Raw genomic sequence first — 25857 nt, 5'->3', positions numbered from 1 at the left:
AGCGCGGCGGCGGCGGTGCGGGGGCCGGGGCCGGGGCCGGGGCCGGCGGGGCCCCGCAGTGCGTGGGCAGCATGGCCCGCTGGCTCCGCGAGCACCTGGGCTTCCGCAGCGCCAAGCCCGCTCCCCCCGCACCGCCCAAGCCCGACTACCGCGCCGGGCCGCCGCCGCAGCCGCCCCCGCCGCCCGGGGGCGCCGCCGAGCCGCTGGCCGCCGCCCAGCCCGACATCGTGGCGGCCTACCGGCTGCAGAAGGAGCGCGACTTCGAGGACCCCTACAGCGGGGCGCCGCCGCCGCCCGCCGCCCCCGACGGGCCCCGCTACGTCTCGCCCAAGCACCGGCTCATCAAGGTGGAGGCGGTGGAGAAGGTGCCCGCCAGTCCCCCGCCGCCGCCGCCGCCGCCGCTGACACCCGCCGCCCCCAGCTCGCCCCCGGCCGGCCCCGAGCCGCCCGACGAGCCGCCGCAGGAGGTGAGTGTCCCCGGGGAGCCCCGCCGCGGGGGGGGAGGCGCGCCGGGTGGCCCCGCCGGGCCATCGGGAGCCGGGCCGGGACGCGCGGGGCAGGGGGAGGCCGGGGGTCGAGGGTCCGCTGCGGGAGCCAGGGGCCGGCTCGGTGCGGGGTCCCGCTTGGCGTCCCCCGGCAGCAGCTGCGAGGGCGGCCCCGGCTCCTCCGCCAGCAGCCAGGTACAACCAGCCAGGTACAACCAGCCAGGTACAGTCCCCAGCAGGAAGCGTCACTCTCCCAGGTGCAAGAGCGTGGGACCTGCCGGCCACCTTCCCCCCCTCCCCGCTTGCCATTTCTTTGTAGCCAAGTGCTCGGTGCTCCACGGAGGTGAAGACCTTCCAGCCTTCACCAGGCCCTGTGCGGCACGGGACCAGCTCCGAGGCTAGGAGGCCCTGGGCCTCCTTCCAGCCCGTGCTGGGTGGCACAGAGCCCCCCTTGCCCACTTGCCAGGGCCTGCCAGTGCCAGCGGTGGCCCATGGGCCCCCCCCGAGCCGCCGAGCTGCTTTGTCAGGGAGCCTCAGCGCCTCTTTGTCTGATGCCTCCCAGCTGCCTTCTCGGGGGCTGAGAGCGGAGCCCGGCACTGCCTGTGCCACCGAGGAGGCGAGAAACATCAGGAGCAGGAGCCGGGGAGAAGCTCCCTGTGGGGAGACATGCTCCGGGCGGCACTGGGACCTGGTAGAGGAATAAACCCACCGGGGCTGCGGCCGTCGGTGTCGGGCCTCTTGGCAGAGAGGCTGATGCGGGGACTGCGCAAATAAAGGCAGGAGGGGTAATTAGTGCCCGCCAGCGCTGCCGCCTGCAAGCCGGGGCTTGTCAGGTGAACTCGACGGGGCTGCAGATCTGGCTGGCGGAGGGGAACGGTGGATACGATGATCCCATCCCTGGTCCTGGCGTCGCCAGGCGGCATGAGGAAACGAGCGCCGGGCAAAACCCGCTCGGGAGGATTTTAAGCAGAATGAAAGACTTGTCGCTGGTGGGTCCTGGGAAGTTGCTCGCACTGACTAATCGCTGCCAGGAGGTTTCCAGAGGGGCCCGGCAGAAACCCCGTTTTGAGCCGGGATCCTGTAAACTGGCCACTGCGGGCAGCAGAGGAGGAGGAGGAGGGCACTGGCAGCAGGGACCGGAGGTGCCATTGCGGTGATGCGGTTTGCTGAAGCAGGCTGGATGGTTTCTCCTCCGGAACGCTCAGTGTGGGATCGGAGGGACCAGGAGCAGGTGGTGATTGTAGGAAGGACTTGGGCTTGTGATGTGCAAAGGGCTGAGCAGGAACTGCGGAAAGCCAACAGGTACAGCCGGGGCTGTGCGGGCATCCGAGGGCTGGGGAGAAGCCGGCATGTTTAGAGCAAAGGCAAAAGCTGGGATACCTTTGGGGAAACCCTGCTAAGAGCACTAGGCTGAAGAAGACCCTTCATCTTATCCAAGATAGATGGTGATTAGATTATCTACTGCGTGCCTCTGTGGGGAGGAGGTCTCTAATTCCTCAGGGCTCCGGTACGTGATGGACACGGGCAGAGCTCCGGAGGCTGGGTGAAGCTGGAGATAAGGTGGGAGTATTTGATGATGCATGCAACTGTCCATTAAAACAGTTTCCCTGGAGGAGCCGGGGAGCATCCACTGTGTGGAGCATCTCTGTTGGGCTTGAGTGCCCTTTGCAGCTCCCATCTGCTGGCCCTGACGTTGGGCTGAGTGGTGGGAGGGTTCCCTGGGTGCTGCAAGGTCACAGTGGCTCTCTCTGGAGGTGGTCCAGGAGGATGGAGGTGCCTGCCAGGGCTTTGCTTCTGCTCGTGACTCCCGGTCTTGGAGACAATGTCAAGGTGTCCTGGAGCAGGGACGGCAAGCCAGGGCCAGGCTGGAGCCTCTGCTGAGCTCTTTCAAGCAAGATGATGGTTGTGGCAGGGGGTTCAGTGCTCCCACGCTTGAGGAAGAGTCGGTGGGCACTGTTCCCTACCTGCTGCGGGGGCTGAGGCTCCAGAAAGCCCATGGGTGTGGGGCCTCGAGTTGTGGTGATGCTGAAGATGAAGGGAGAAGTACAGTTTTAGGTACAGGCAGGGCTGCTGGAGCAGAGAGGCTTTTTGCTAACGATTGACAGAGGAAAAACACTCTAATAAAACGTGTAGCCCTTCCGAGTGGGAATGACGAGAGTGGGCAGAAGTGGAAGGAGCAGCCACCAGTTCCTGGTCATGTGGTTTGGCCGAGGCTGTGCGCTTTGTGGTATGGGTACTGCGTTGAGGCTGGGGGACCCACCGCCTGCCCTGGGAGCCCTGTGCCCGCTGTGGCTGTCCTGCCCCTTCTGGAGAATCGAAGACGGGGCAGGAACATCTTGGCAACGGCATCCCTCTTGCCTGGGCCACACAGGGGTGCTGCGCGATTCTTTGCCGTCGTCAAGTGAGTTGTTGCGTCTCTGTGCCTTGCACGGGATCCACAGCATCTTGGGACGTGCTTAGGGTGAGCTCTGTGGCAGCTCCTGCTCCGTTACGAATGCTTGCTGGACGTGGCGGGGACCAGCGTAGGTCCTGCTCCCTTTTGCTTGCTCTGGGCAGCGGACAACAGACTAGCCCTCTTCGGCTCACCTGAGCGAGGTGGGTACCCTGGAGATGTCTGGGTTAGGTGCTAGGAGCCATGCCACCAGCATGTGGTGGGGAGCGAAGCGGTGAGGGACCTCCCTGCGTGGGGACAGATGCGCCCAGGGCATGGCGTGCTTGGGGACAGGGTTGGAGATGCGCCTGGGGACATCTTTGCCTCATGCCCGCCGGGACAGGTTGCTGGCGGCTTTGCTGGGAGCGCAGGGTCAGCGCTGCGGGCTGTGGGATCGGCTGGCCAGGAAGCTCCTGGGCGTGTGTCTTTCCTGCCAGAGCCTCCCTGCCGTGAGTCACCCTGTGCCCTGCCGCGTGTCTGCCCGCGCTCCCTCCTCCCCTGCCACCCGCACAGCCCCGGGCTCCCCCCGCCGGCCCAGCCGCCCCCGCCCAGGGCTGCCGAGCGGACCCCTCTTGGAAGGCCAGCTCTCCAGTTGCTTTTGGTTTTGGCGTCGGCATCCACCAAAAGCTAAGCTGTGAGATGTGTAAAACTGGGGGGATTTTGCACCTGACGGAGAGGAGGGACTGAGTTTGGTTATAACTCAGAGCAGCTCCAGCGTGAGACTCAGCAATCTGCTGGGGGGACCTCAAACATGCTTTACCTCCAGGGCAAGAAACTTGTTTGAAGGATCTTCCCAGGTGTCTTCTGGGGACCTCTCTATAGACTAGAGCGTTTTGTTGCAGCAAAAGGTGGTGGCAGGTAGGACGTTTGTAGGCAAGATGGGGTGAAGAGCTCCATCTCTGCCCTTGGATCTCGGTGTCTGAACTGTGATCTCTGTTGGAGAGCTGCCATCTGTGGCCTTTCCTGGGGGACAGCATAAAAGCCGTTTTACTGTGAGGACCCAGTGATGATCTGGCCCTTCACCGTAATTTTCTTTTGGTTTTCTTTTTTTCTTACGGTTGGCATAAATAGTAGAGCGCGAGCAGCCTCGGCACTGCAGCAGGGATCTGGGTGTGCATTGCCACGGCAGGTAAACACGTGGCAAACACTCGTGTGCCCAAAGAGGACGTGTGTCCAGGTGGTGCCCGACTGCTCTGCACCGCGAGCTGTCCTGGGACGGTGCCTTCGCGCGTCAGGCGTGCGCTTTGCACCCCAATTATTTCAAATCTCGCAAAGCCCGTGCTGTGTATGGGCAGGCGATGCCTCAGCATCTGAGCGGCGCAGGGCACTGGGATCGGCCGGGTGGTGAGCAGCTCCCTCGGGGACATGGGAGGTGAGCGAAGCATGGAAATGCCTGGCTTTTGACCAAACCGGGGTGGTTTGGTGTCTGGGGCACCCCTGAGAGCTGCCCTGCCCGCGACGGTGGCCCCCCTCCTGCGCTGGGGGAGCGGCTGCGTGCCCCGTGGGCTGCCGCAGGGAGCCCTGCGCTGTCCGTAAAGTCCGGCGCTCGGATGAGGAAATGTCAGAGATGCAGTTTCCCGGGCAACCTTAATTCGGCCCCACGTGCCAAGGGCGTCAGGATGCAGCCAGTCGTTGCATGGTCCCCGCTGCTTGCTCTCTAAGAGCCCTGCCCCGCTCCTGGCATGCTGGAGCTGCCATCCCCGGGGCTGAGGGCTCGGGTACCGTCCTCGCTTGCTTGGTTGTGCATCCTGAGGTTTCAGTGCTCCTGGAGACAGGAGTCGCCTTCCCAGCTTTTCTGTGGCTCTCCACTGGTAATATCTGACCATTTAAAACAAATGAATGGGTTTATGTTCTCAGCTTCCAGTGACGGGGAGACTTCGCTCCTACGAAGAGGCATCCATGAGATCGTGGGGGAGTAAAGCCAGTGTGACAAAACCCACCCAAACCTGGGGAGCTCGGGGACTTGAGCCCCTCATCTGAGCCGTTTGCTCTGGATCCGAGCTCAGCCCAGCAAACCACGTCTTGCCTGCATAGAGCCAGTCTAATTGCTGCTGCGTGCCTCTGCGCCCCCCCTACCCCCACCCCCTGCCTCCAGCAAGCAAAATACCCAGTTTTAGGGGTCTCAGCAGAGTCGTGTTTGGATTTTCCACCATCCTCTTCTTTCTAGACCTGGAGGCGCTGGAGTGGGGGCCACTCCATGAGCTTGCTGGAACTCGTGTGTCCCTCTCTGGGAAGCTGGAACCAAGCACCGAGAAAATATGGAGGAGGGGGCTTTCCTCCAGTTGGGAAGTGCGACCACAGCATGCACAGAAGCCTGTCGGCCACCGGGCTGCTGTGCTTGTCCCTGTCCTGTCTGAAGCTGCTCTGTGCTTACGGGGTGGGAGAGGGAGGGTCCAGGACGGGTGCCAACAGCAAGCCGGGCCTACGTCCGTCTGGCGAAATGCATCTAGGAAAAGGGGATTGTTGCAGGCTGGAACGCGGGCAGGTTGGACTTGGGAGAAACCAGCAGGCAAGCCCTTTCTGGGGGGGTCAGCAGAGCGTGTTTCGCAGCCGCGCAGCACGCCTGGGGCCGTGAGAGCATTGGGCACAGCGCTGCCTGTCGAGCCCGCCGGGACACCTGCCTGCCCGCTCCTGCCTCCCTTGGCACTAGCGCGGGTGCAGATGAGCTGTTGCCGGCGTGGGGCCCTGCTCTGCAGAAGTCCTTGCCACTGAGCAAAAGCCTTTTTGCAGCTTTCCAAGGTGTGGGTACAGCCCGCAGGGTCTCCTGTCTGGCTCCTGGGGGCGGTGGGCACCCATTTGCCCGCAGTGTTTCGTCGGCAGTAAGTGGGGAGCACCCACTGCCACAGGGGGAGCCCCCTTGGGGAGGAAAAGGCTGTTTGGAATCCAGAGGGGACAGGCTGAGAGAGCTGGGGGGGTTCAGCCTGGAGAAGAGAAGGCTCCGGGAAGACCTTCCAGTCCCTAAAGGGGCTCCAGGGAAGCTGGGGATGGACTCTGGATCAGGGAGGGGAGCCATGGGACTAGGGGGAACCATTTTAAACTGAAAGAGGGGAGATTTGATGTGATTAGATGAGATGTGAGGAAGAAATTGTTTGCTGTGAGGGCAGTGAGCCCCTGGGCCAGGTTGTCCAGAGAAGCTGTGGCTGCCCCATCCCTGGAGGTGTTCAAGGGCAGGTTGGACGGGGCTTGGAGCAACGTGGTGTGGTGGGAGGTGTCCCTGCCCAGGGCAGGGGGTTGAAACTAGGTGATCTTTAAAGTCCCTTCCAACCCGAATCATTCTATGATTCTGTGATTCACTCCCCGCAGTGGATTTCCCGTTTCTGCTGCTCATCTTCCCGCCCTGCAGGCATTGGGTCAGGTCCCAGGGACTGAGCAGCTGCCAGGGACACCGGTGACTTAGATTTCCCTGGGGGGTTTCGCCCCCCCGTGGTGGCGAGCGAGGGACTGCAGCCCCCTGGGCTCAGTGTTGCAACTCGGTGCCTGGCGGGGGCTGAGCGATGCTGTGTGTCCCTCAGATGATGGATGTGAGAGCAGATTTCCCGTCTTCCTGCTGCAAAACTGGCTGTTCCTCCAGCCCAGTCCCGGCTTGCTGGCACCGGGCCCTGCCTGCGGAGCCAGCGGGAGGTTCTGCTCTCTCCCTCTCGTCCGTCGGAGGCTGGTACCCCGAGCAGCCATCTGTCCTGCCACTGCCTTGCCGAACCAGGAGAGCATCGGCTTGCTCCTGCGTTTGAACCCCCCCTTGCCCTCAGCCGGGGTGGGTGCGAGCCCCGCAGCTCATGGGGTTTGCCCTGGGGGTGATGCTCTGCCACTTGCTTGCACCCCACGACGGGGCGGGGGGGGAGACTGTTACTGGAGACCTGCCCTGGCTCCCCACTGCATCAGGGAGCCCAGAGCTGGGGTGTTTTTGGAGAAGGTGGAGAGCTGGGCCACGGGGAACCGTGTTCCTCCCGGTGCTCGGAGGGGTGCGAAGGCTCGGGGCCGCACAGAGGTGTTTACAGCTCCAGTTCCTGTTCCCTTTTCCTGCTGGGTTTTGCTGCTCAAGGCTATTGTCGGGCCGTTTTGCACAGGAAGGAGGGAGGAGTGTTTTGTTTTGAGCCGATTAGGGGAGCCGGGGAGGAATGCGTGAGCGGCCCTGGTCCCCACAGCTGGCCAGGAGCAGGGACAGCGTGGCGGGGAGGACTGAGCTGGCACCGGGCGGGTTTAGGCAGCTGCTGCACCGTTCCCGGGCCCTTTGGTCCTTGCAATAGGAGCTCTGCGCAGCCAGCATTGTGCTGGCAAAACCCATCTCTCCGGATGGTCCAGCCTGCGGTTGGCAGCCCGGTGGGTGAGCAGACCCTGGCAAAGGTGCTTGGGTGCACCAGGACCCTGCTGGAAATGTCGCCTGGCCCCATTTTGGGAGCAGATTTCAGGCCAGAGGTGAGATGTACAGCTCCGGGCTTGGCGGGGGCTGCGGCACCGTGCGATGGGGTGCTCTGGGAAGCCGCTGAGGCGCTGGAGCAGGCGTGTGACTCCAGCACTGGAGGGAACCAGGCTCTGGGACATGCCCCATATCCTACTGCAAGATTGCCTCCTTTTTGCTGGTAAGGGCAAACCTTGGGCTTTTTGAGCCATCCCTGACACTCAGCATTTGGGAGGCTCCTGCTCCTGCTTCCCGGTGACTCCCGATGGCATGGAGGAGCCCCGTCTTGTGTTACCTGGGATGTGGATGGGGATGCTGCAGGGGCCTGGGAGGAGCAGAGGGTAAGCCATAATCTGGTTTTAGCCCTTTTGTTAAGAAATGTCTTCAAACAAGCCTGCAGGAGCCCTGGAAAATAACCAGTGAGTTCCCAGTCCTGGCAGTGCCAGCTGACACCCCTCTGCTGGGATCTGCGCCCCTTCTCCGCCTCGGAAATGTGGCTGCCTTCAGGGAGAGCATCAGGCTGGAGAGTTGGGCGGAGAGAAACCTTATGGAATTCAACAAGGGCAAGTGTAGGGTGCTGCGCCTGGGGAGGAATAACCCCATGCACCAGGACAGATTGGGGCTGACCTGCTGGAGAGCAGCTCCGTGGAAAGAGACCTGGGAGTCCTGGTGGACAACAGGATGACCATGAGCCAGCAATGGGCCCTGGCGGCCAAGAAGGGCAACGGCATCCTGGGGGGCATCAAGAAGAGTGTGGCCAGCAGGTGGAGGGAGGTCATCCTACCCTCTGCTCTGCCCTGGGGAGGCCAGAGCTGGAGCACTGGGTCTAGTTCTGGGCTCCCCGGTTCAAGAAGGACAGGGAACTGCTGGAGAGGGGACTGCAAAGGGCCACCAAGATGATGAGGGGACTAGAACACCTCTTGTATGAAGAAAGGCTGAGGAACTTGGGTCTTTTCAATCTGGAAAAAAGATGACTGAGGGGGGATCTTATCAACACTTATAAATACTTAAAGGGGGGGTGTCAGGAGGATGGGGCCAGGATCTTCTCAGTGGTGCCCAGCAACAGGACAAGAGGTAATGGGCACAAACTTGAGCATAGGAAGTTCCGCCTAAACATGAGAGGAACTTCTTTCCTCTGAGGGTGTCAGAGCGCTGGCACAGGCTGCCCAGAGAGGTGGTGGAGTCTCCGTCTCTGGAGACATTCCAAACCCGCCTGGATGCGTTCTTGTGTAACCTGTTGTAGGTGACCCTGCTCTGGCAGGGGATTGGACTGGATGATCTCCAGAGGTCCCTTCCGACCCCACCGTTCTGTGATTCCATGCCATGGAGGGGACAGCTCTGCAGTCAGCCCCACGCCATGGTGGGGGCCTTGCCGGGGTGTCCGTGTGGGCACTGGCAGCACTGAGCCCGTGGTAAGGGAGGAGGCCAGGCCGCCTTCTGCTCTGCCTGGCTCCGTCCCAGCTTTCGGGACAAAGGCTGGAGCATTTCCACGGCCGAGCGCCGGTGCCTGGGAAGCCTCTGGCTGCCAGCACCTGCTCTGCGGGGCTGCCATGGTGTGGGTCTGGGGTCCCGCCTGCTACTAGCAGAGCTCCTGGTGAGGCTTCAAGGGGCTTCAGCTGGTCCCTGATGCCCCCAAGAAAGGCAGGGAGTACGCTAACCCTTCTCCTACCCTTCCTCTCTTCCAGCTGGCTGTCCTGGAGGACTATGCAGATCCCTTCGATGCGGCGCAGGTGGCTGGTAGCCAGGCAGGGCTGGAGAAGGTGACGGAGAACGATGGATACATGGAACCGTATGAAGCCCAGAAGATGATGGCTGGTAAGGCGGAAGGCTCCGTGCAAAGGCCGCTCTTTGTGCCTCGGGTCCCTGCTGTGTGAATCTGGTGGCTGCTGAGCTCTGTTCCTTGCATCCCGTGATAGCACCGGGTCCTCCAGACGAGGCAAACCCGGGCAGTGGCTGTAGTGGTGCACAGCCACTTTGCAGGCAAATTTTCATGGCTTTCGCCGTCTGTGATGGGCTGGTGGTAGCCACAGCACTCGCCAAGGCCACCCGAGCAGTAAAGGCACCTTGATATTTCTGCCTGTGGTGCCATCTGTCCCCTGGGACCATGGTGCCTGCCCGCCAGGCTGAGCCAGAAGAGACCTGACATTCCGTGCGTCTGGCATAAAACTAAGATGGATGTGGGAGCTATTTAATTCGGTTAGGGCCGGGCCAGAGTGTGCCATTGTCTGCCGCAGCAGCGGGGTCCCTGGTGGGCTTGCTGATGGCTGGGAGGCAGGAGGAGGATGGCTGGGATGCCTCCCGAAGGCATCGCTCTCACTGCCGCGGTGCACGCGGGGTCGCCATGCCGGCTTGCGCGTTCCAGGCTCTGGCTCTGCTTCGCAGTCCTGGGGTTTTCCTGGAGCGAGTGGTTTCTGGAAAGCTCACACGATTTTTTGGAGGAGGCCGTTGCATTTCTTGGAAATACTAGAAAGTGGTGAAGAGGCTGCTTGGGTTTGCAGGAGAGACTTTTGTTTTGCTGGAGGGAAGGGCATTTTGTTAAACCAGCCATGCTGGGCATCCAGGGAAGAAACTCAGTCTTGCTGCCCCTCGGGAATCAGGCTCTGGGATGCTCTGTCTCCATGGACCCCATTTTGCAGGGCTACCCGAGGCCGGGGGTGTTGAACCGTGGGAAGAGAAGGCGTCCTGGTGCTCCATGGACCCCATTTTGCAGGGCTACCCGAGGCCGGGGGTGTTGAACCGTGGGAAGAGAAGGCGTCCTGGTGCTGGGAGCTGCCCAGGGCCCGGCTGCCCAGCAGCTCCCTGACTTCTGGCAGGTGCTTGCTGGAGGTTTAAGGGGTCTCCTCCATCCCTGCTTCTCCCTACCCCACGTCACCCTTGGGTGAAATTGAGCCTTTTCATCGAGCAGGGCTTTGGGGACCGTGGCTGGGCTGCGTTGGGCAAAAAGCTCACGGTCTTTTCCCTCTTCTCCTGCTAGAGATCCGCCAGAAGGGCTTACGGGAGGCTCCCGCCCGGCCGCTGCACCTCTACGACACTCCCTACGAGCCCGTGCTGGGAGGGCTGGACGTGGATGGCGACCACCTGGTGTGCCCCAGGCCCAGGGAGTCCCGGCTGCCCGAGGACGACGAGCGGCCGCCAGAGGAATACGACCAGCCCTGGGAGTGGAAGAAGGAGCGGATCTCCAAAGCCTTTGCAGGTGAGTGATGGGAGCAGTCATAAAGGATGAATAGCAGGTGTAAAGCGACCGACGCTGCGTTGTGTTTTGCAAAGAGGGGGAGGTGGCTCTTTGGGATTCCTTCATCTGTTGGGGTCGTAGTGCTGGCCTCTGCGTTTCCCTGGCTCGGGGAGCGCTCGTGCACTTGCAGGGACCGTTCCTCTTCAGCAGGGAGCCAGGCTGGGTGGAGAGGTGGACAGAGCCACCCTGGCAGCCTGTCCGGTGCCCCTCTCTCCTTGCCTCTATCCCCCTCTAACTCATCGCGGCCTCCGGTGCACATTGACCCCCTCCACCCCTGAACTGCAGTTGTGGGGGCTCAAGCAGATCCCTCCTTCCTCAGGGCAGGGCGAGAGCCAGGTGCTCGCCCGGGAGCCTTCGGCCAGGCAATGGTCCAGCCCCCTGACCTATTTATCTGTGCTGCGGGATCGATTGTGTTTGTGTTTGGTAATGAGGAAATCCATGCTGTGCATTAGTGCTGGCTCCTCCGTCGGCGCTGGCTAATTGCCACGCTCTTATCTAGGATGCATTTTAATCGCAGCAGTGTGCATCTGCACTGGAGCTGGCGGCCGTCGGTGCTGTGCCGGGATGCCAGCAGAGAGGGGGGTGTGAGGGTTTGGGCTTTGGAGCGCTTCACCTTGTGGGTTTGGGCTCCACGAGCTGGAGATGTGTGTGCTGGGCTCGACGCCGTGACGTCTACTGGTGCCTGGGGTCGCACTCGTGCCACTGGAACTCGGCTGGGCACGGGGCTGGTGCCGGTGGCCACACCATGCTGAGGGTTCGGCTTGTCGGGCTCCGTCACAAGGTGCGGTGTGCTGCCAGGCAGCGTTTGTGCTGATGTGTCTGTGCTCCGGATCCCGGCGGATGAGCCGCCTTGCTTGGTGTCCCTGGGAGAAAGGGGCGCCGTCGCGGGTCCAGCTCGCGTGTGGATGCAGGTGGCCACCCTGGGCTTGCCCTCAGGGGGTCAGGTTGCCGTGCCCTGGGCCACATGAGGACCTGTTGCCTGCTTTCTCCCAGAGCCAGAGAGCAGGTCCTACTGTGGTTCGCAGGGCGTTTCTCCTCTCCTGCAACGCCGGGTTCTCTCTGCTGGCCCTTTCTGCCTTTGGGGGGCCCGCGAGACCCCTGCTGATGGGCAGCGGGTACCGGCACAAGGCAGCAGCCTGCTGGCACCTGGCAGGGGAACGTGAAAGTGCCCAGGGCAAGACGGATCCATGGGCAGGACAGATGGGGATGCTCAGCCAAGGTCCCCTGGACGGATGTGCATGTGGGGCAGGGGTGATCGCAGGCTGCCCCCCACCACAGAGAGGATTGGCTGGGAAAGCTGATGGAGGAGCAGGGTCTCTCCATCAGGAACATGCCCCACATCAGGCCTGTCTCTGCTCGGTGCTGGGGAGGGGATGAGATGGCCGAGCTGGCGCAGGGCTCCCAGGAGTGTAGTCCTCAGGTCTTTCCCCCCACAACTGCTCTCCTTCTCTGTGGGCTTGGTGTTGCTGACGGTTTTTTCTAAGCCCTTTCTTTCTTTCTTTCTCTTTCTCTCTCTCTTTCCCACCCCCCCTACCCCACCCCATCCAGTTGAAATCAAGGTCATTAAAGACCTGCCATGGCCACCGCCGGTGGGACAGCTCGACAGCCGTGAAAGCCCCCCGGACAGTGAGGCCGGTGCCTCCGTCCCTCCGCAGCACGGCCAGCCCAGCTACGAAGACGCCAACGGTGGGTCTCGCGTGACAGCGGGGTGTCTGGGGGGGCTGCAGCCGGTGCTCACCGTGACCCTGCCTTGCTGCCCCAATGGCACCCAGATGCTGCGGCACCTCGGAGCTTGCCTGGACCCTGCGGGCGCTGCCAGACACCCACCCTCCTCCTCCTCCGCCTTTCCCCCGCTCCTCCTGGCTCGCGCACGTGTCCTGTGCCGGACACCAGGCGTTTGTCCTTGCCTCTTTGCATCTTCTGCAGCTCCACGCTGCCCCTGTGCACGCGGCAGCCAGGCTGCACCAGGGGATTGTTCGGTGGCAGAGTTATTACCTTCTCTTTTGTTCTCTCCTCTTTGCCTCCAAATTCCCCAGGTTTGATGGCTGTTTTTATGGTGTTCTCGACAACTGCTCTGAGCATTCAGCTGATGTTTTCTTGTGGCTCTTAATACCCAGGTCCCTCTCAGGTGTGGTAGCAGCTAATTCAGACCCTGCCGCTGAAGTTGGAGTTGGTTTTTTCCACCTGTGCCTCGCTTTATCATTTAGCGCTGCTCCGTTGCCTCTGCTGTTTTATTACCTTGCTGCTCAGTGGCAGGAGGTCCCCCTGGGTTCTTCGCTCTCGTATTTGCTATCCTGAACAGCGAAATCTCCCAGGCACGCTTTGTCATCTCAGGTTTGCCTTGTTGTGAAGCTCTTTTTGTGTGTGCCGAGCGGCAGAGCCCCCATGTAAATCCCCCTTGGGCTCTGCTGGCGGTCTCGCTTATGAAAGCCAAATATTGCTGCTTCTCTTTTAACCCGTTCTTAACATTTGAAGGACCTTACTCTTAATGCTGCGGTGGGTTAGGGTTTTGCCAAGAGCATGAGTTGGGGGGAGGTTCATTGAAAGCTACACAGGCTTTCGGGGTTGGGCCGCCACTCTTGGGGAGGATGGGGACAGATCCGCGAGACGTGACTCTGCCAACCGGTGTCGTGCCCCCGCGCGTCGCTGACGCTGCTCCTGGTGGACGCCACGACGTGCCAGCTGCAGATGCCCGATTTCCTTATCTGCAGTTACCCAGGTCCCTGCAGAGCCTCCTAAAGAAAGAACGGCAGGGTGGCTCCGGCTGCCTCCCGGGTGGGTTTGAGCGTGCAGCTGGTTTTGCTGCCCCTCGAAGGGACAACCCGGAGCCTCAGGGTCTGCCCCAAGCTGGCTGGGATGCCGCGGGTGAGATCCGTCCCCAGGAAGAAAGGTCTTGGCAGGGGGAAACTTCCTGATCCTCTTCCTATGAGGAATGCAGGTGTCAAGAAAAATGAATTTCTTTGCTGTGCAGCCTTTTCTCTTCCCCCATCATTTATTATCTCCACAGTCGCTCTGACATGCATCCTGCTCCTGATGAACACATCAGTTTGTCATTTTTCCTGGTTTTAGCAACACAGAGTCTCTTTTTTTCCCCTGACTTGCTTTGTTGTATTAAGTTCATCTTGCCAGAGTTTTGTCTTATTTTCCACTTCCCCTGTCTGGGGGTGACTGGAACTCCTTGAAGGATGTCTCCTTACTCCTAGGGGCTTGTTTTAATATCCTGTTTAATCATGCACGTGCCTCTGCCTCTCTCCGACAGGTGCAATGCGTTTCTTCTGAGCCTCTAGCAGCATGACTTTGTGCCGCCAGCAAACACCTCGGTGTTTTGATTGTCTGGCTTTTTAATGATCGCACTAATTTATTTTTTTTTTTTAAGGCGATGAGTTGAAATGAAAGCCTGGGTGTTATGTACGAGGGCGAGCCTGGCTGCTGCAAAGCTGCAGAGGCAGGGCTTGTCGAGCCTTAGCGTCGGGCATCTCCTTCCCGTGCTCCTTCTCGGGGCGGGGGGGGGTTAAGCCGCGCTAAGATGCAGAGGGTTTTGGCTGGGCTTCCTTCTGGCTGCCTTCCTCTCTCCTGAGAGCCGGGGTGGGGCTGGAGACCCGCTCACCCATGCGGGGCGGCCAGACAAGGTGGCCCTCAAAACAGCTGCCGTAGAGGATTCCCTGCTAGGGAGAAAAATGTCCCTCTCTGGGTATTTCTTGCCTCAGCGTCACCCTGCTTTTGGCTGCAGCAGTGGGGGAGCGTGGCAGGGGGAGGCTGCCCGGCTCGGGACATCCCACCCCTCCTGGGACCCCGGTCTCGGCCACCTCTGGGGCAACCGTGCCTCCGCCGCATCAGCCCCTGGCAGCCTCGCCTCCCGGCAGCTCTGCCCGATCGATAAGTAATTTGCGCGAGGGGGGCTAGTGTTTCAGGGCAGCAATAACGAACTCTCTGGAGGAGGGAGAAACAATATTGTTAACGCTGAAATCATCCCGCACGGAAATAACAGTCGGCGGGAGGCCGGGTCCCCGGGGCACGGAGGGGGTTGATCCCCTGCCGCTCGCTGGGCAGCACGCAGCGGGCGCCACGCTCCGATGGTGTGGTGGTGTGCAGGGACCGCGGCTGGGCTGGTGCCGGGCAGGAGCTGCCTCGGGGGCTCCTCGCAGTCGGAATGTCACCTTCCCACCTCAGGGAATTATTTTTTTTTCACCCCGGGAGGTTTACTTGTGCCAGCAGAAATGTGTCCATGCTGACTGACTGCTCCCTTCAGCTCCATCTATTTTTCTAAATTTATTAATTTAATTTTTATTTTTATTTTTTCCAAGACTGGAGAGCCTCTCCTTACTGCTTCTCACTTAACTCTGTGCCGCGACCTCTGAACCTCTGGTTGCATTAGCAAAACCTCTCGGAGCTTTTTGAAACCCCCCTGGAGAATATTTCCAGGGGCTTGGGAGCAGCGAGGACCCTGGCCCTGGCGTGGTGGGGACCCGACCTCGTCTGTCCTGGGGCACCGCAGTGAGCAGCACCCCGGGATGCTTAGGGCAGGAGGCGGGGGCAGCGCCAGGGGACCGAGCATGGTGTGATGCGGCTGCGGTTCCCCACGCAGGGGGGTAAAGCTGGGGGCCCAGTCTGCCCCTGCCGCTGGCTGCAATGCGTGTCTGTCCCGCAGGTCCGTCGGAGGGGCTGGGGTACGGCCGCACCTCGCCCTGCAGGGAGGAGAAGGCCAGGGCTGCCCTCAGGCATGGCTCCAGCAGCCTCAAGAGCACGAAGACGCTGATGGCCGAGCCTGGCCCCTTCCTCGGGGAGAGGATTGACCCTGCCCTGCCCCTGGAGAGCCAGTGGTGAGTCCCGCTGCCCCTGCATCCCCGTGCCCGCACCACAAGGAGCCCCGGGGCAGAGCTGCTCCTTCCCTTTTTCTCTGGCCCCCCGTTTCTGCCTGCTTGTCCCCACCACCCGTCTCGCAGTGGCGGTGTCCCCGCGTGCCCTCTGCACCCCCCGCGCTGCCCGGCAGAAGCCCTGCCCGTTGTCCCCCCAGCCCCAGCGGTGCCACCCGTGTCCCTCTCCCCGAAGGTGGCTGCTGTCCCCAGGGAGGTGTGGGGGGCGCTGGCATTGCTGCTGCCTCGGGGCAGGGGTCCCCCCCCCCGGGGGTGTCCACTCTCCGCCTGGCACAGCCGGTCCTTCTCCCCCCTCCAGCTGGTACCATGGGGCCATCAGCCGGACGGACGCCGAGACGCTGCTGAGGCTGTGCAAGGAGGCCAGCTACTTGGTGCGCAACAGCGAGACCAGCAAGAACGACTTCTCCCTCTCCTTGAAGTGAGTGAGGCCGGCAGGGGCTGGGGGGTGGCTGCGCCCGCAGCAGTGCCGCGGGTGACCCCTCGCGAGCGGGCGCCCCATGCGGACGTGTGCCCCTGCCTGTGGGGTGACTCTTGAGAAGATCCTGGGGTGGTCAGAAATGGCTGGAACGTGAGGTCCGTGCTTCCCTGCGGCGTGGCACAGGCTTCTGGTTTGGTGTCTGGCAAAAGCATCACTCGGGGAGGCTCGGAGATGCGGAGGCACACCGCTCCTCCCTTGGCAGCGCTAGTCATCCCTCAGATGGATAAAATGATGTGCCTCGTTGCTCACTTGAATGTGTCTGGTTACAGCTTCCAGCTCTGGCTTCTTGTTTCGCCCCCCCCCCCTTTTTTTTTTGTAGCTTAGTTTCATCATGATCCAGTTGTTGATGGAAACGTGGGTACCCATCCCAGCCTCCCCAGCCCACGTAACGGTAGAAGCCCTTGCTCAGCCGTGCTGTAGAAAGGGCCGCTTTGGTTTCCCAGCGGGGAAACCTCATCCCCACAGCACAGCTTGGTTTCTGCTTGGGGGTTTTTTTGGGGGGATCTTTGCACCATCCCCAAGTTTTCCAGATTCCCTTAGTGACAAAACTGCACAAAGCATCATCGCGCGTGTCCTGCTGGGGAGAAGCTGCCCATAGCTCCTCATCCAGCTCTTTCGGGACTCTTGGGACAGCCTGAACCCACAAAATCGAAGCTGTTACTGTCCTGAAGGTGATGATGGATTAGCAAATACCTTCTTGCCCTCCTGCCGGGAAAGTACGTTAGCCCTGATCCTGGCAGATGTGAAAAAAGTATTTATTGAGCACTTCAGTCATCTGTGTCCAACAACGCACCAGATATCCCCACGCTTTTCTCCATACACTCTAAGTTTCCCCAGTGCTCTCTGTACCTGCATTGCTCCCGGGTGGTTTCAACCTCTCCCGTTTCTTTCACAGGGACACAGTTGTGAATTAGATTGCTCCATCTCTCTCTCTGGTTTTTTTACACTTTTTTTCTGGCTTGACCACCAAGCCAGGACAGATCTTTAGCTGGAAGTATTTCTTCCTGCTGCGCATGTAGCTTTTAGCTCAGACAGCAAGCCTTTCCGGAAAACCCCCTTCATTGCCTTTTTTTTTTTTTTTTTCCTCAGAGTTTTTACTGATGGTTTAATTTTCTCTATATTTTTTTCAAGCAGTAGCTGCTGCTGGTCAGTGAGCCGCATTCGAGGCTGCGAGAGGTCCTCTCAGCCATCACCTCGTGGGTGGCATTAGCCAGCACGTGTGTCGGAAAGCCTGGGAGGTGGCGGTGGGGCTGCGGATGGGGCTTCTTCCCCTCGCCACCATGGGTGTCCCTTCCCATCACCTCGCTACAAGCCAGTCACCCATTTCTTTGCATTTTTTTTTCCTTACTTGCCACCTGCCCTTAGCCTCGTGGCAAAAATGGCCTAATCCTCTTCTCAGACAGCATGTGGGGCTGGGATGTGGCCTTCAGCAGCATGCCACCTCCCCAGTGGAGGCTGCAGCCCATCCCGGAGCTGCTTGGGCATTGCCTGTCCTCTGTGCCTCTCTTGCAGAGCCCACAGCCTCGGGAATGTGATTTTAACTCTGTTGCCTTTCTCTGTAGGGCCTTTTCAAGGAAAATCCCCTGGGATGCCTTTTATATAGCTGTAAGCTGGCTGTCTGCATCTCTCTTTTTTTTTTTTTTTTTTCTTGAACTCTTTCTTTTTTTTTTTTTTTTTTCCCTTGAAGAAGGAGGTGCAGCAGAGGAGATGGTCTGAAAGAGAGCTCCGATGCTGACCTGAAGCCCTTTTGTGCTGCTTTAAAGGAAAATACGCACAAGAGAGAGCAGCAGGAGTGGCTGTACCCATAGCGTGTCAGGTAGCCAGAAGGATTTAACCCTGCCGGGACAGCGTGGTCCAGGCTCGGCAGCCCCATGTTGCTTGTGGTGGGCAGAGTTGTAGTGTCATAGAATCACAGAATAGTTTGGGTTAGGAAGGAGCTTTAAAGGCCATCTAGTCCAACCCCCCTGACATGGGCAGGGACATCTTAGGTTAGATATTAGGAAGAAATTCTTTACTGCGAGGGTGGTGAGGCACTGGAACAGGTTGCCTGGGGAAGTTGTGGATGCCCCAACTTGTGGGTGAGGCTTTGAGCAACCTGGTTTAATGGGAGGCGTCCCTGCCCAGGGCAGGGGGGTTTGAACTAGGTTATTTTTAAGATCCTTTCTAACCCAGCCCATTCTGTGATTCTGTTATCTTCAACTAGATCAGGTTGCTCAGAGCCCCATCCAGCCTGGCCTGGAATGTTTCCAGGGATGTTGTTGCCTCGAACGCTCGGTGAATGAGTCTGTCCCAGCTCACACATCCCTCAGAATGGCTGAGGCCATGCTGCAAAGGTTTGGGTCCTTCCTCATCCCCGTGAGGTGCTCAGCAGGAGCAACACCTGCCCCTTGTCCTTGTCCTGTCCCTGCTGCTGGCTGTGAGGCTGTCGGGTTTGCAGCCTGCTCCCTCAGCCATCTCTCTGGGGGTCTGATCTCTCCGTCATGTCCCTGAGCTTGTGTGACAAAGACCCGTGAAGTGATTTGGGCAAAACACAACCAGCATCACCTCTCCCTGGACCCACGCGGCAGCTCTGGACTGGCACTGATGCTGCAGTGGGGTTATCCTGAGCATCCCTCCCCTGCCAGCACTGGGCAAGGGCCGGCTCCGGCTGCGGAGAGGGTGCAGCGCCGAGGGCAGCACCCCTGGGTACCGTGCGTGTTAGCAGTGGGACTGTGTGTGTGCGTGTGCGCACGACAAACCCGTGCACCTTCCCGAGCTGCCATGCAGGGCGCAGCCCCCGCAGCTCTCCCCTGCGCCCCTGGCACACAGGATGCGGCCAGCTATCGCTTTTTCTCGGCCCCTGTCTGTCTTCTCCCCCGGGGCAGCCGGTTCCTTGCCTCTGGACGCTAAATGGATTGCAGACCCATCCTGCTAATGCTGCCGGGCTGTCCATTATGGGCACTGTCTCCAGCCGGGGGGATGGGACTGGCCTGTGCGGTGCTGGAAGCAGCTCGGCATTGCTGATGAGGTCCTGTCTGCTTTTAAGTCATCAATATTTTGCCGTAATGTGCATTCCAGACGCTGCAGACAGGCTGTGGCTCTCCTCGGAGACGCAAATTAATAGCAACAGGGCCATTAGCCCGTCACTTGGAATCAGCGCTCGTGGCAGGATCTGCCTGCGCAGCCTCGCGTGGCTCGGTGCCCGTGCTGTGCCGGGAAATGGCCTCGCTACGCTGAGCGGCTTTTATGGAGCCCGCAGTGCTGGCGCGCGGAGGGCGGGGGGAGCGGGCTTGCGAACTGAGGGAGAAAACCCTGCTCTGCCAGGGAGAGGCTGGGGATGTGTGAGTTGAAGTCCTCCTCGTGCTTGCAAAAAGGGGCTCTGCCACGTGTGAGAGTCCCTGCTGCTCCTGCCCGGGCTGTGCCCTCGCCCCCCCCAGCCGTGGGCAACATCCTCATCCCCAGACAGACCCCCACACCACCCCACTGCGTGGCCGTGCCTCCCGCGGGGGGACACAGTGCAGCGTGGCCAGCCATGTCCCTCCCCTGGGCTGTGGGCTTTGCCTGGGGTTGGGCAGGAGCGGGATGGTGTGGGCAGGGCCGTGGCTGGGGACAGGAACCAGTGGCCTCCCCCCGGCTGTGGGGGCAGGCGATGGGTCTGGGGCGGGGGGCAGGAGCCGAGGGGAGGCCGGCTGCACCCCCTAACTCTGCCTCCATCTCTCCTTGCAGGAGCAGCCAGGGCTTCATGCACATGAAACTGTCCCGGACCCAAGAGAACAAGTACGTGCTGGGTCAGCACAGCCCGCCCTTCGACAGCGTGCCGGAGATCATTCACCACTACGCCAGCCGCAAGCTGCCCATCAAGGGGGCTGAGCACATGTCCTTGCTTTACCCGGTGGCTATCCGCACCCTATAGCCCTCGCCCACCACAAGCCGGGCTCGAGGCCGGGTGCACCCCGAACCGGCCCCTCCGCGGGGCCGAGCGCCGCCGTGACAAGGACGGGCTCCGGACTGGCAGCCAGCAAGCGGCTGGCTGGGCACGGCCGGCGCTGCTGGGGATCGCTGCAGCTGGACCCCTCATTCCGCTCCCTCGAGGAGGGGGGTTGGCGGGGGGACGGCGCCGGGGGGACCCCCTGCCCGAGGAGCTGAGTGGGGCTGGCCGGCTGCCCGCTGCCCTCGCCTGCCTCCGGGCAGAGCTCGGGACACAAGGACTGGAGCTGGGGCCTGGGAGAGGCCTGGGGGGAGGCGACGTGTGGGAAAAGGGGGGAGAAACCGTCCGCCAACAGGCCTGAGGTGCCTCCCAGAGGGTGCCCGGCTCTGCCCGCTGAGACCGAACGGCTGTGCCCACTGGTGGGGGCGAGCCGGGGCCTCCCTGGGGCTAGCGAGGCACACAGGGCCAGGCCAGCGGTGGCCCCCCCCCACAACCCCACAGGGGTGCTCGGTGCTCGCTGCCGTCCTTTGCCAAATGTAAATAGTGACGGGTCTCGGCCGCGCGCGCAGCACCGCTGCCTAATAAAGCGGTGCATGGTGGCCTCCTGCTCTGTGGGCGCCGCGCCCCCGCATCCCACCACCTCCGCTGGGGGGTTCCGTGTGGCAAAATGGCGGGGAAGGGGATTTTATTACACAAAAGCTCTAAGCACGTCGATTTTTCCTTCACTCTTGCGGGACCCGTGTGCCTGGAGCAGTCCAGCTGGCTCACTCGTCCCAGACACAGGGGACAAGGGCTGCCAGTGGTCGCGTCCTCGCTGTGTCTTTGGGATCCCTCGCAGGCAGCGATGAGCTGGTTTTGGACTTGGCTGTTATCCCCTGTAGAAGGGGTTGCTCTTTGTGATCTTCTGCCTCCCTGTTTTCCTTCACCCCTCACAAGTCTTAGGCAAAATCCCTGAATTTCACAGATCTCCTCGTCCTCTGGGTATTTTAGTGGCTCCAGTCCTGTTCTTTGTCTTCCTGACACCTTGTCTTTGGGCCAGCTTGCTCCTGCTCTGTGTTTGGCTGAAGCTACGTCTGGTGCTCTGTAGCGTTTAATGATTTAACGCATACCTTGCCGTTTAACCTTCTTCCTGGTGTTGCTTGCTCCCGCACCCACGGCACGTGCGTTTCCTCTGCCTTGTGCTTCGGCCGAAGCTCAGTCTCGCTGTTCCTGCTCTGCGGTGCGTTCCCCTTCCCCTCTGCTCCCGGTGGCCCCGCTCTGTTCAGCAGAGGGCGGATGGCAGCCCCAAATTCGCTGCTGGACCAGCAAAACCTTTTTGGATGAGTGGAGCAGAGCCCTTGGGACACTGGTGGGACATGGTGGCAGTGGTGGAGGAAGGCTTTGTGAAAAAGCATCTTCCTCCCTGCTGCCTCCTCTCAGGAAGGAGCTGGTCCTGCAGGTTTTCTGGGGGGGAATGGAGGTGATGGATGGCATGGGGGGGACTTGGCACGGGGGGGACCTGGCATGGGTGAGCGCTGCAGCCATGGCAGGAACCCTGCTCTACCCTCTGAGGTTTTCCAGGCTCCGTCCCTAGCTGGGGGATCACTCTCCCGGCTGCCCGTCACAGCTCTGAGCTGCTGCGGGGACCCTCAGGCACGTCCAGCGTGGTCCCCGAGCGCACACCGCGGACGGGAGCCTGCAGAAACTACGCGGGTTTGTTCCAGGACGCCTCGGCCTCTGCCGCTCCTTAAAAGGCAGCAGTTGGAGCTCCTCGAGCGCCCGGTGTCTCCTTACAGCCCCGCTTGGCTGCTGGCGGCTCCCCGGCTGCCTCTCCCCATCCCAGGCAGGCATCTTGTCCGGCGGCGGGGACAGAGACGACTCCGGCTGGCGGGATTTTCTCCCAGCGGTGCCACAGCAGGGCCTGTCGATGCGGAAATCTGCCGGGGTGCTCTTGGGTTGCCCTCGCCGCATTTAAAAGGTTTCAAGGGCCCTTTAGCAGCTCTGCTGTGCCCTGATGGCTCCAGGCGCGGAGCTCATCCCCGGGGATACTCTGCCTTCTCTGTGGCTGCAGATGTTCTTCTCAGGTCCATGCAGGCAGGGAACAAAGGCACAGGAGAAGCCTCCTCATGTATCGTGTTGTGGGGAGGGTTTTGTGTTGTTTTTTTTTCTTGAGAAACTGTGGTGGGGAGGAAGCTGCCTGGCAGCCAGTGCTGGCTCCACCGGTGAGCTCGCAGCCTTAGGGTGAGATCCTGCCCCATCCCTGGCTCCATCTGAGGGACATCCCTGCTGAGGGGTGTGAGACCTGTGTGCATGGCACCAGCGTCCTGGGAACAGTCACAGACCAGTCTGGAGCTGGGCTTGGTGTCCGAGTGCTTCAGCTACGCAGCTGTCAGGCCTCCCTGTGGCATTTACATCCCTTCTCAGCCCTCTCATCTCCAAGCTAAAGCAGCCCAGCTCCTCAGGCGTCTCCTTGCACATCACGTTCTGCAGCCCTGACCATCCTAGGGACCCTCTGCAGGACTTTTTCCTTGTACTTGGGGTCCAAAACTGGGCACAGTATCCAGATGGGGTCTCACCAATGCCAAATAAAGGGAAATAACCACTTCCTTTGACCTGCTTGCTACACTCGTATGGTAACTTGGGTTGGAAGGGACCTCAGGAGGTCTCTACTCCACCCTCCTGCTCTGTTAGCATTGACTGAAGTCAAGAGGGCTTCATTTTGGAGAGAAGCAGAAGTGCCCTAAGCCCACTAGGTTTTCTTCCCCTCTTCATAGTGTTACCAGGAGGGACTTGGACACCAGGGATGAAGAGGGCTCCAAATTCACCGCAGCCTGTGGGCAATTCCAGCCCAGCAGAGCCTCCAGCTCCATGTGGGCCCTCCAGTGGTGGAGGAGGTCCAACAAGAAAGATGTGGGAGCAGGGTGCAGGATGCAGAGCCAGCCCACAGCTTGACATCGGGTTAGGAGATGGACGTGATCTCAAACGGGGCAGATCCAAGCAGGTCCTGGGACCTGTTTGGACCTGGGGAGGTCTCATTTCGGGGTTCCCACAGAAAGTACATGGCTCTGGGTCTGGCTGGTGCATTGCATCCTCTGTTTGCGGTGGGAGCTGAGCAGGAGCTCCCCAGGAAATTTGGATTGTGTCTCTTGTGAGGGTATTTTAGTGCTGCCTTTTGCTGTCCCGTGACTGAAGGGAGCGTTGTTTGGACGTAAGCGAGGGGGTCAGCCATGTGACAGGACTAGCGAGGTGACAGGGATCCCCATTCTTGAGGACGCTAATCCCCAGGACGGAGAAGGGCTTGAGCAACCCGATGTGGCTTTGAGGTTAACCCCATTGGGAGCATGAAGGCTGACCGGCGACCTTTGCCTGTAGCAATTCCCAATCCGCTTGTCCCGGCAATCCCCTGCATCCTCCTGGCTGCCCCTGTTCTCTGTCCCTCCTCCCTGCAAGTGAAACAGCTCTGTCATTCATCGCCTGATCTCTGGTCCCTTGCTAAGCCCCCCATAATCGCCGAGCTGCTTTAGCATGCTGCAGGCCCCAGTAATGAAGGGAGGGAGTTTGTTTGGTAATTGGATTAGTGCTGCTGGGAACAGGCTCTCGCTCAGCGGTCGGAGCTGAGCTGCCACGGCCCCGAGCCCTGTGCTGGCTCCGGCACAGGGCTGCACTGGCCAAAATCTGGGGAGTCTTGCAGGAGGAAGGCAGCCAAGAGAGGCAAAAGGCTGATTCGGGGCAGACTTTGACCGTGCCCTCCTTGGAAGCTGGGCTGTGTTTTCCGAAACTCTGTCACATCCCTAATGCCTCCCACCTGCTGGGAATGAACTCTCGGGGTTAGCCTCAAGGCTACCGTCATCCCCCCAGCACAAGCCATCAGGGTTCCTGAAGACCTCGTGGGCTGAAGAGCATCACCAGGAACTTGTGGGACACTGGTCCTTGTGGGTGGGCAGTACTGTGCCGGGTGTGCTCCATCATCCGTGTCCCCTCCCTGCCCCTCTGGCCTGGAGAAGTCCCCTTAAGGCCAAGCCTAGTGATTAGTTTAAAACCCAAACCCTAGCAGTGGTGCCTAAAATTGCTTGAATATCTCAGGAAACACAGTGCCCTGTGTTCTGTCCCCAACCACGGCAGTCTGCAGAAGGATCAAATAACCCGACAGTTCGGCTGCCAAAGTTTATAGCAAAGGAGAGAAATTTGTTCCTGATCCCTGCAGGCGACCAGCACAATGTGCAGTGGAGCACATCCGCAGCGCACACACGCATGTGGCACGCATATGGCCCAGCTGAATGCCTCCTTTCACATCTTCGCGTAAAGACCAACATATTTGACACCAGAGGCGAGTTTCTGCTCCTAACTCGGAGACCACCCTTGCTCAGTCCCTTCGGCACGCTTCCCCAGCATCGTCTCAAACCAGTTCCTTGCTCCTGGTACCCGGTTTGGCAATTGTCCCAAAACATCCGTGCTTCGATGCCACCACCTAATTTCCAATCTACACGTGTGTGCAGTCTCTGCTTTTTCTTGCACAATTTTGGAGGCATGCCTCCAAAACAGCATGCTCGGGCAGATCTTGCGGGTGAGATCTTCCTGGAGCCTCGCTGGTGATGCAGCTGTGGCCCTCCCAAAAACGCATCCCAGCCATGATGACTCCACACTGTCTGCCCTGCACTGCTCGCTGATAACGTTATAGAATCGTAGAATGATTTGGGTTAGAAGGGACCTTAAAGCCCATCCAGGGACATCTCCAACTACACTAGGTTGCTCCAAGCCCCATCCAACCTGCCCTTGAACACCTCCAGGGATGGGGCACCCACAGCTTCTCTGGGCAACCTGGCCCAGGCGCTCACCACCCTCACAGCAAACAATTTCTTCCTCACATCTCAGCTAAATCTCCCCTCTTTCTGTTTAAAACAGTTCCTCCTCATCCCATGGCTCCCCTCCCTGATCCAGAGTCCCTCCCCAGCTTCCCTGGAGCCCCTTTAGGGACTGGAAGGGGCTGGAAGGTCTCCCTGGAGCCTTCTCTTCTCCAGGCTGAACCCTCTGCAACTCTCTCAGCCTGTCCTCACAGCAGAGGGGCTCCAGCCCTCGGATCATCTTCATGTCCCTCTGCTGGACCTGTTCCAACAGCTCCATGTCCTTCCTGCGCTGAGGCCCCAGGGCTGGGGGCAGCACTGCAGGGGGATCTCACAGAGCGGAGCAGAGGGGCAGAATCCCCCCCTCGCCCTGCTGCCCACGCTGCTGGGGATGCAGCCCAGGCTGCGGGGGGGGTTCTGGGCTGCCAGCGCACGTTACCAGCTCATGTTGAGCTTCTCGTCCACCAACATCCCCAAGTCCTTCTCCTCAGGGCTGCTCCCAAGCCATTCTCTGCCCAACCTTTATTTGTACCTGGGATTGCGGTGACCCAAGTGGAGGACCTTGCACTTGGCCTGGTTGAACTTCATGAGGTTCACATGGGCCCACTCTCCCGCCTCTCCAGATCCCTCTGGATGGCATCCCGTCCCTCCAGTGTGTTGGCCGTGCCACACAGCTTGGTGCCGTCGGCAAACTGGCTGAGGGTGCACTCAAACGTTCGTGGGGTCAGCCCAAGACTGGGGTGGAGGAACAGTGCCAGAAGCATCTCTTTGCTCAGAAACGCCCCGTTTAATACAACCCATCATTTACTTCATTAGCTACTCCCTCTGCTGCTGTGTCCGTACCCATGACTTCCAGCATCGGGAACTGGTTCCTATTGGGTGGCAAATGAAACTTCATCCTTAAATCTAACCAGCCTAAATGTGCTGCATCACCTTGTCTATGCTAATTGTCAAAGAAAAATCATTTAAGTTACACAGAGACAATGTATCTGTGATAAATTCTGCCCCCATTTGCCTTCCTCTCTTGAATCTGGGTTTCCTTCAAAAAAAAAAAACAAGCCTGAGAAGGGTATGGAAGTCTAGAAATGTTTCCATCCCTTTTTCTGGATGCGGGAGGCGCATCTGCTGCGTTTGTTTGCTATTTGAGTCTTATCCAGGTTACCCTCAATCTGCTTCTTCCCTCACAGGGAGGTGACCTTGCTCCTTTCCTCCCCGATCTCACGCTGCGCCTCCT

The 25857-nt window shown here is 60.1% G+C and overlaps 1 protein-coding gene across 2 annotated transcripts; it reads left to right on the top strand.

Moving 5' to 3' along the window:
* SHF (Src homology 2 domain containing F) lies at positions 1–25857 on the top strand. 2 transcript variants are annotated; one of them, XM_054215080.1, is made up of 7 exons: positions 5–467; positions 8998–9127; positions 10287–10505; positions 12093–12230; positions 15193–15364; positions 15717–15836; positions 19602–25852. In XM_054215080.1, exons 1-7 carry the CDS (start codon positions 72–74, stop codon positions 19786–19788), a joined length of 1362 nt encoding a protein of 453 aa, XP_054071055.1. In that variant the 5' UTR covers positions 5–71; the 3' UTR covers positions 19789–25852. The 2 variants fall into 2 exon arrangements, with proteins under 2 accessions (XP_054071057.1, XP_054071055.1); XM_054215082.1 differs by lacking the exon at positions 12093–12230 and having other exon boundaries at positions 1–467; positions 19602–25857.

The sequence above is a fragment of the Rissa tridactyla genome, chromosome 9, assembly GCF_028500815.1.
Source record: "Rissa tridactyla isolate bRisTri1 chromosome 9, bRisTri1.patW.cur.20221130, whole genome shotgun sequence".
Lineage (NCBI taxonomy): Eukaryota > Metazoa > Chordata > Aves > Charadriiformes > Laridae > Rissa > Rissa tridactyla.
The sequence above is the reverse complement of the archived record's forward strand: the minus strand, read 5'-3'. Positions and strand labels throughout refer to the sequence as shown.

What these genes read in the sequence shown, in the direction of transcription:
- SHF (XM_054215080.1), top strand. Translation starts at nt 72, where the DNA reads ATGGCCCGCTGGCTCCGCGAGCACCTGGGCTTCCGCAGCGCCAAGCCC. An exon ending in CAGCTACGAAGACGCCAACG is followed by an intron (nt 12,231 to 15,192) that starts GTGGGTCTCGCG and finishes TCTGTCCCGCAG; the next exon opens with GTCCGTCGGAGGGGCTGGGG. An exon ending in CTGCCCCTGGAGAGCCAGTG is followed by an intron (nt 15,365 to 15,716) that starts GTGAGTCCCGCT and finishes TCCCCCCTCCAG; the next exon opens with CTGGTACCATGGGGCCATCA.